General features: G+C 40.8%; 1 protein-coding gene and 1 long non-coding RNA gene across 11 annotated transcripts in view; one reads left to right on the top strand and one right to left on the bottom strand.

The window, feature by feature from the left end:
* caskin1 (CASK interacting protein 1) overlaps nt 1–9,552 on the bottom strand; it is a 29,774-nt gene that overhangs the window by 12,957 nt on the left and 7,265 nt on the right. For 2 of the 5 annotated variants that reach the window (XM_017040332.2, XM_017040330.2), the window contains exons 1-4: nt 4,966–5,670; nt 1,552–1,656; nt 723–838; nt 320–401 (exon numbers count right to left, since the gene is read on the bottom strand). In XM_017040332.2, the coding sequence (XP_016895821.1) occupies nt 320–401; nt 723–838; nt 1,552–1,656; nt 4,966–5,329 (667 nt within the window). In that variant the 5' untranslated portion in view covers nt 5,330–5,670. Of the gene's footprint in view, nt 1–319; nt 402–722; nt 839–1,551; nt 1,657–4,965; nt 5,671–7,070; nt 7,498–7,723; nt 7,819–8,017; nt 8,127–9,050; nt 9,160–9,552 lie in introns of those variants that run through there. The other 3 variants (XM_017040333.2, XM_025064431.1, XM_017040331.2) reach the window with 3 other exon arrangements.
* LOC107989856 (uncharacterized) overlaps nt 1–9,552 on the top strand; it is a 23,473-nt gene that overhangs the window by 6,741 nt on the left and 7,180 nt on the right. For 5 of the 6 annotated variants that reach the window (XR_003052411.1, XR_001761374.2, XR_003052413.1 and 2 more), the window contains exons 3-7: nt 326–403; nt 737–840; nt 5,665–5,807; nt 5,891–5,973; nt 6,946–7,046. This is a non-coding gene — a long non-coding RNA (uncharacterized LOC107989856). Of the gene's footprint in view, nt 1–325; nt 404–736; nt 841–5,664; nt 5,974–6,945; nt 7,047–9,552 lie in introns of all 6 variants that reach the window. The other variant, XR_001761373.2, reaches the window with a different exon arrangement.

A 9,552-nucleotide genomic window follows, 5' to 3' on the forward strand; every position in this document is an offset into this window, starting at 1 on the left:
TCTCTTCACCCTAGTGTCCAATACATACATAAATTCTATCCTTCAAATATAATGGCTGGTTTTAATGGTAGTATCTGTACTATTATAAATAAATGTTTAATCCTAATCCTTACTCTAATCTAATCCTTCTCTGATTAGTGTCCAATTTGACACTAATTGTAATCCTGACTGATCTTATATATTTTAATAATACAATAGTTTTAGTACAACAGTAGTAAAATGTACAGCTAAAAGTATGGCTATATAAAAAACCACAACCTCTCTCTCTCTCTCTCCCTCTCCCTCTCTACCCCCCCTCCCCCCCTCCTCCCCGCCCTACCTGCAGGTTGCTCCACAGACTTTGACTGTTCCAGCAGATGCTCCTTAGCTTTGGCAGATTGAGACAACACTGTGGCCAAAAGCTGTGAGTAAACAAACAAACAAACAAAAAAAAACACCACTGACATCAATAATATAAAACACAGTTCATGTTAAAGCTGTGAAACTGACTGATCTCTGCCAGAATTATTCTGGGATGGACCAGTTCTAGTTCTACTGTGTAAATATGGTCTGGTTCTTAACGGTTTTACATTCACCCAGACTTTAGCAGAAGCTTCAGACTGACGACACTGACAGTAAAGTTAATATCAGTTGTTGGAAGTTTAGAGTCAAATGTGCAAAAAAAAACCAAAAACCTTTTTTTGTTTTAATTAAATGTAAATGTATAACAGTGTGTGTTATACCTTAACTCCCTCAGCTTGTGCATGGAGGATGTGTGCACTGCCTGCGCTCTGACCGCTGCCTGATGACCTCACACTGGTGACGCTGCCAGAACTGCCGACGCTGCTACGGTCTCCACCTGTAACAAACACACACACACACACACATACACACAAGCACACACATGCGTACATGTACACAAACATACAAACATGCATTCACACATGCAGGCAGCCACCCCAAAAAAAAGATTGTTTATGCATTCAAAACACATGCAACAAACAGATGGACGCACACAGGCCCACACACACACACACAAACAAACACACACACACAAACACACACATTCAGTGGATTAGCTGACGTCCAATAGCATGGTAATTGTTGTGACTCTCCATTGAAATGCACAGGTCAGCATGTGATTGTATGAATGTGGTTTATGGACAGACTGACAGACTGTAGGACAAACAGGTGAAACAAGAGACAAAGTTTGCTTACACACACACACACACACACACACACCCTCACTCTCTCACTCACTCACAGACTGTAGACCAATGCTGTAGATGGCTGCAGTCCTACACACTGAGGCCTCTGACGTTGGCTAAGTTATAGATGGAGGGATAAGGAACAGGACATGGGAGACTGTGGGGCTCAGGTCAAACAGCATCTGAAGGCCTTCAAACTCAAACATCCCATAATCACAGACGGATGGACCTCAGGTCCTGGCCACGGGCGGTGCAGCAGGAGAAGTGTTTTTGTACTTTTGAATGGGCTTCAGATACTGTTTAACGTCAGCTCAGAACTCTAGGAGTCAGAAGTTGAGGGTTCAGCGCAGCGCGGCTTAGTTACCTGCCACGGGTTTGCGCAGTACCCAGATCTCCTCGTTGGAGCCTCCATGGGGCCCGCTGGACGGGGTAGGAGAGCTGTGAGGACTTGCCTCTGAACCGCGACAACCTTCAACACAGAACACCACTGTTAGCTACTGGGGAACCGAAACTGGCCGTGGAACCAAAGCTGCTCTTTCCTAACGGAGGAGCGGGGGTGGATGGGGGGGGGCAGTGTTAGCATTCAGGTTCTAAGGTGAACTCAAGAGTTGAGTGCAGTAGTTAGCATTGGCTAATTTGTGCCTGTGGTCAAGAATTTTCACACTGAGATTTGAATACGACCTCCCTAACACTGATGCCCAGCAGGGGGCAGACTTAATTAATTCAATTACAAAACCAGCAGCAAAAATTACAATTTTGTTTATTTGCTTTTTCTATTTTCTCTTTAAGTTATTTTGATGTATTTTTTTACTGGTTTGTTTATCCGTCGTGAATTCTTTTTTTGACATATTCAGCTGCTAAACTCAGACAAGACTTCATCAACATCAGACATGTTGACTCTTCGTCCACTTTAAAACCAACTGAAGCAAAAAGGAATAAACCTTTTAACTTTAATGAGATATTAATATTAATAGTTAATCTATAATTAAATAAATAATATCCATCCTGTTTCAAATTGAACAGAAATGGGGGGGTGGGCAGAAGGGGGCAGTACTAGAGCAGTAGGAGGGGAGGGGGGGGTGATTGACTGTAGGAGACTTTAAAAGGATGTTGGAGCTTCACATACACACACACACACTCTTGCACACACACAAACTTTCACCCTCACCCTCACACACACACAGAGACAGAGAAAAGTCCAGCATATAGATATATGAGAACATTTATATACTCATCGTACATAAATAAATCCATACCATGAATAGCTGTGTATATACACATGTTTATGCTCCCATGTCCATACACACATACATATATAATGCATCTGTATATGTGTGATTATATATGTAAGCCGTTCGATGGCGCTGCTGTCGTGCATTTGGAGAGCGTTTTCATAAACCATTATAGCAGGAATAAGTGTGTATAAGTGGTTTATGGACGTGACAGGAACAGTTCTTTTAAAGAACACACAGAGTTGCTCTAGTGCTCCTTCTAGTGGCCATTTTGATATCCTTCAGGTCAAACCGCAAAAAATCCAAACCAGTATTCATTTTTTTTAATTTGCCTAAATCAATATATAAATTATATATATATATATATATATATATATATATAAACAAAAACAGTTGATTTACCAGATTTGTTTAAAAACTTAAAGGAGGCAAAATGGCAACACATGAAGTTTCACATTAGCGAAGACAGAAGTAAAAAGATTTTGGTCGATAAAAAAAACCTTACCTGCAAAAACACCTTTTACATTTTTTTTTAACATTTGACACCCCATGTATGACACTCACTTAAATATTATTGTATAAATTATTTTTCAGGAAAATATCCAAGAATATAAAATAGCCATCTGAATATATTGTTAAGTTACAAATACATTTGACCCCTGAGTGCCACAGAAATCTCCTCTGACTAAACCCAACATGAAGCCAAGTTTATATTTCACTGTATATTTTAACAACAACACATTCTGCAGATATTTGATAATCTCACACTTGTCCACCTTTTTTTTTAAATCATACTTTTTAAAAATGATATTCACCTTCCATCATTGTTTACGCCACCCAGGCACAAAAGCATTTTTATGTACGACGTTGTTTTGACTCCCAGGTTTTATACCTATAACTTCAAATCTCACACCAAAACAAACAAATGTGTCCAACTCTACAAAAATGATAACACAGCCGTAAAAACAAAGCCTTTGTTCTTAAAGTAATTCTTTCAAACGTGCGGAGAGTGGATTTGTTCAAACCTTAAACCGTAGCAGACAGACATTCACACTGACATGCAGAGGGACACAGACCAGGGGTTTATCACTCAGTGCAGGTTAGTAGTAGACTTGGTGTTACAGTCGTCAACAGGACGAGGATGGAACAGAAAACACGCTGTCTGATCAGAGAGTGGAGTGGACTGTGGGTCTGTGTGTGTGTGTGTGTGTGTGTGTGTGTGTGTGGAAGGAAGGAAAATACAGGGTTTTCATAGAAGGTTGGACTAAAGTGGATGTGCAGGCAAAAAAGGAAGGAGAAAAAGTGCAAAAAAGGAACAAAAACGTACAAACAAACAAAATAACTGGACATCATGACATTTAACCGAAGTACAAATCAGATAAAATTAAAATTATAAAAGTCATTTTTCCCCATTTATAATCATCTCACTGAGAGAAACGTCATCACTTTACTGTAACAGCTTGAACTTTTTGGTAGTATCTTTTTTTATCTAGTGAATATATTATTTTTATTATATAACAAAAGTCATGTTGTTTAAAAACAACTTATATTTAAATTATGTCATCGCAGTGTTGATCTTTAAGAGCTAAGCCAAAAAAGTCTTGGTCGACGGAAGCCGTGAGACTTTGACAGTAAAATCGACTAATCACCGCGATCAGCTTCGCAGCTGAGACATAAAGACTATTAGCCTCAAACAACAGGCAAATCCGGTTTAAGACACAAATTACACAAACCAGAACAAGGCGAGTGTAGAAACGAAATAATTTGAAAAATAGACTAAAACATTGAATATATCAAGTCTAACATGTTCATACACTTAAAACGGAAAGGGCAACCGGACGCAAACAACTTAGCTTACCGTTTGAGGTGATCGAGCTGTGATACGCAAACCGTTGCTTCCAAACTTTTCATTCGACATTTTTCCGTTAACTATTTCTGTAAAATGTCGTTTTGACATGGTAGACATGTAAATTAAACGCGCAAAATTATATTAATATTCAGCAACCCGTCGGACCCAGAAGAACGTTCTTCAATCTGTTTGTTGGCGGGCTGGGCTAGTCCAAAAGAGGGGGGTGTTCTGGACTCAGACTGTTACCTGTGAAACACAGTGCTCTGAAAACACCCCCATTAGCACTTGGTACGTTCTTCCTGACGTAATTAAGAACCTTCTGCAGGTGTAAAATATAAACTAACGCTTCTGTTGGATGACAGTAACCAAGGATTATTTCATCATATTTAATTTTTTTTTTTTTTAAGATTGGGCAATTCAAAAAATACTAGTATTATCTAAGGCCTGAATCTCTCTCTGGGTAAAAAAAAAAAAAGTTAACAACGGGGATAACAGAAAAACTTAACTCTGCATGAGCAACACAGAAGTTCACATAAATAATAATTCATAACAGGAGAAAAACTTTAAAGGATGCTTCCCACGATTCCAATTTAGAATTCGACATGACCAATAAAAACAGAAATCACCTGAGAAAAAGAAGCACCTCTTAAAGTTTTAATAATAATAGTAATAATAATAATGAAAAGGGGGCGTGTACCTGGGGTAGTGGGTGTGTCTCCCTGTGGCGTGGTCACGGGCGACCTGCTATAGCCAAAGGAAGTGAAAAGTGGAAGCAGTGGCTGATGGGAATGTGGTGGTGGAGGAGGCGGAGGAGGCAGGATATGGATCTGATGGAAGGTGTTGTCGTTGCCGTTGACTACCACGTTGGCAGGGGCAACCGTCGCCGGGGCAACCAGCGGTATCTTTTGAAACTGTTGAGTGCAAATGACTGTGCTGGCCAAACCTAGATAACAGCCACGGTGAAGACACACCGAAACACACACGCACGCACGCACGCACACACACACAACCAGCCCACATTGAACGAGTGCCACAGAACACACAAACAACCAACCAAACATAGAAGTTACACAGAAGAAAAAAGGGGGGAAAGAAAATTAAAAACAAAAGTTGAAGATTTAAATCAAACAAAGAAATAAAGTCAGTGAAGACGAGGAGAGAATGGACGAGATGAGGGTGAGAGAAGGTAGAGATGTATGATAACAATGGAGATGATCTGTGCGGTCTACATCGTGTGGTATATTTGTCCGTTAGAGGGCGCTATTGTAAAAGGAATTTGACTTTTTTCAACTTTAATCCACTTCAACTTAAAGTTGAGGACCTACAGTGACTCTCTCCTGGTACAGCTCTATATTTACTCTTGTTTATTTAATTTATTCATTTTCTACCTTTTTAGAGCCTGCAGGAAGTTGGAGCCCAGTCCTGCAGTGATCGGGCAGGGGGCTGGGTCAGACCCTGGGCAGTTCTCCAGTCCATCACAGGGTCAAATATAAAGACAAATCACTATTCACATCCTGCATGTCTTTGTACAAAACTGTAGTAAGTGCGCAGCCCGACTTATGCTGAGAATAATTTGTCTGTTTTTATCAAAATTGACTAAATATTTCTTTTTCTTTTTTAAGAAAACCTTTCTGGATGAATTCATCCATCCATCCAACCATCTTCAGGGGGGACTGAAGAATTGCCCGCCTGTCATCAGGTAAAGGTGAGTAATGCCGACTGTGGGTCAGTAGCGTTCTAATAGCTGCGGTCTGAGGTTCTGTGTCTGTAAATGTTCTGTACATTAATGAGTGAGAGTTAACGTGGAGTTAATGTCAGAGACGGGTGAGGAGAGTGTGAGGATTGTGTGAGTGCGTGGTCAGAGGGGGATGAGGAGGACGACTGCAGAGACAGACAGACTGAGCAGCAGACACATGACGACAGAGAGACTCACAGACAGAACACCCACACCTACAGACCAACACCAGGAGGCACCTGAGCCTGTCTGTGGTGGTGTCCAGATGGGATGGAGTCACATGTGTTCTTTAGATCCCGACAAGGAGCCTAGTCTAAACAACTGGTCGACATTGGCTGGTCAACTTCAGTAACGAACGACACAGACAGGAGCCAGAATAAAACCAGTATCTAGTGTGGTTGTCAAAATAGCTTCTGCAGCGCCCCCCTTTTGTAGATAAAAATACTGCACCCTACTGCCCCGCCCTCCCATGTAGACAACTTCACAGCTGTTGCTTCAAATCTCCAAAACCTTTATATAAAATCAGTGCAATTTCCTACTGTGGCACAAATTTAAATAATTATTGAAAAATTGAAGTTAATTAGCTGGTCCTCACCCCCCCACTCTCCGCAAAAGCTTTGTGCCCCGCCCCCAAATTGGGAACCACTAATCTAGTATGGTCGCTAATATCTACATGGGAGTACTTTGATCTTCAGCCATAATAATATCTGGACGTCCTGATTGGTCAATGCTAATATCTTGTCAGTCAAATCAAACAGAACGCTGATACGAAAGAAGCTCAAATAAAAATTGTTGATAGTTACAGTTAGTTAGAACAACATTCAAACCCATGGATCCCAAATCTGCTAATATGAAAGCTAATGCTAATGTTGTTGCTAACCAGAACTAGGCCTTCACTAGTTGTTTCCTGTTGTTTATGATGACTTTTACTCTCACGTGTAGTGAAGTAGAAATTAACACCCGGACGACGGTGACGTCACTGGACTGATGTGTTTGTTGATCAGCCTGAACCTTCGACATCTTTGTTTCACACACGTACACAGGTGAGCAGACACACACACACACACCTGTGCGCTTACTGATGACTTCCACCATGGTGGACGGGAAGTAGCCCACACGGTCGTTTCCTGTCCGGTTGTCATGGATACAGCCTTTCCAGCGTCCATCAGGATGCTGCTCCAAAACCTGTCAGACAGATGAGTTTTATTATTTATTATTTATTTTTTATTTATTATTATTCCGACACATCGTAGAGGACGGTGTTGGATTTTTCTAAATTTTTGTTTGTTGTCGGCATTCTCACTAAAATGTTTTAGTATTTGTTTGCAACATTTTTATTTAAAACTATTCCAACAAGATTTTCAAACATCACAGAGGAAACTTGTGACAAGGAGGCAGTGAAACGAAAGTGTATCTCATGAAACTGCTGCGTGTGAAGAATTACTTTTATTGAACAATTTAAACAATTTTCAATTTAAACTTTTTGTCCTTCTGTGTATAAACATAAAATGTTTGTTTTATGGGAGGAGACGCCGGTTACTGTGTGTACTCAGTTACACTGAATTCAGTGGTTTGATTATATGGATTAACTGACAAAAGTGTAGCCGGGCCAACAGCTCCCCCTGGGGGTGACGGAGAGAAGTTGCAGGAAGAATAATGTTTGTGAGGTGTTGAACACGTGATCACATCTATATAAAGTGTGTGTGTGTGTGTGTGTTACCGTAATGTCCTCCCCTGCTTTGATGTTGAGGCTGGTCAGGTCGTAGTTGTTGCAGTAATCTTTCAGAGCTCGGACCTGCAGAGCTGCTGATGCGTCTGAGAGACGATGGAACCGTAGAACATCAGTTACTGCACAAAACTTCACAGTTCACCAGTTCTACAGCATGACACGGGAGTCGGCAGTAAACGGACGTTTGATTCGTCCATCATTTCACTGGTACTACACTTCAAACTATTTCATGTGCTTTGATTGGCCATTCATCCATCCACTCATCCGTCCGTCCATCCGTCCTACCTCTCAGCAGTTGTTTGATCTCTCTGCTGGCCTGTGTTGCGGTGAACTGATAGACGATGTCCAGTGCCGTCTGACTGTACGTGTTTCTCACTGTAGCGTTGATGCCACACTGAAAAAAAAGGATTGTTTTATAGTTGTATTTTTTTTTTAAATTATTAGCAGTTTTAATACATTTTTGTCCAATTTAAACATTCATTTAAAGATGTTTGTTGAACAACATCTGACGTCTGATTGAATATAATTAGTTTATTATTTACTACTTTATTGAACTGAGGTTAAAGAACAAACAAACTGATATTTAAACACCCTCAGCATCAAACCTCAACAGTTATACAGTAGGATTGTAGTTACTCTCCCCCGTCACCATCACCCACTCCTCCTCCCTCCCTCCTTCTCTCTCTTCCACCCCCCCCTCCCCCCACATCACAGCCTCAGGAGCGACATCACATTCAAAGCTAACGTCAGACAAATGAAGACTAATTCGGTCTGAAGAAGCTTCAGGGTGAAAAGACTGCAAACCTTTCAAGGCACAAAGATCTAAATGAACACTTAGAACATATGCTGTCACTGGTTCTCAGACTGTGACCTTTGGCATTTTAGTGTCAATGTGTTTTTGGTCTATTTCGGTGCCTGGGTTTTTATCACATGTCCATAATGTGATGCTCTCAGAGGCCGAGAAAACGCCTCGGACACAAAGAATACACTTATGTAAAGTTCTTATGTAAAAAAGCAAAGCTATATTTTGTTTTCTTCTCATTCTTCTGAAAACTATGGGATGTAAAATGTAGTCATTCACATGAAGAGAGCTCCATACAAACGTATCTAATAATGTTTTGGGCCAAAAACATATTTTTTTGTGTTATGTATCAGTTGATATGAAACTATGTGACAGTGTAGAAAACATCTAGAATATTTATAGACCTCAGGTTTGTGTACATTGAGTGCACACAGCTGTTAGCTCCACAGACAACACACATCATTTACTGTATGTATTCGAAAAGCCACACTGGTGCTCCGGTGCAGTTCCACTTACTTCCAGCAGGAGTCTCACTGCCTCCGTTTTGCCGCAGAGAGCAGCTTCATGCAGGGCAGTGCCTGCTTTGGTCTGTCTGTTGATGTCGATGCCGGCCTGGATCAGGAGTCTGGAAACACAGGAAGTCAGGGATTAACGACAAAGAGAGGAGAGACAGAAGCAGAGTTCATAAATATAATATTACATATATATAAATATAAAATGTAAAGGACAAAACATAGGTGTGTAAACAGAGAAAATAAAAATGTCATGATGGGTTCAGAGTCCTGTTTTCAGGAGAGGATTCTCCCTGAGGTCACAGATTACAGTTAGACTGAGTGAAAAGAGCGAGCGTCGCCTCTGATCAGACGAGTCAGATCATCGCTTGATGTTTAGAGGACTAAAAACTTCAGAACTGATCTGGTTAAGTCTAATCGGACACAGAGGAGGGGTTGTCAGGGGTGTGTGTATTTACAGGATGTCGTTTACTGCAGAGTAGAAACACAGACCTCACAGAAGCATT

Source organism: Cynoglossus semilaevis, chromosome 17 (genome assembly GCF_000523025.1).
Source record: "Cynoglossus semilaevis isolate Cse_v1.0 chromosome 17, Cse_v1.0, whole genome shotgun sequence".
Taxonomy (NCBI): Eukaryota; Metazoa; Chordata; class Actinopteri; order Pleuronectiformes; family Cynoglossidae; genus Cynoglossus; species Cynoglossus semilaevis.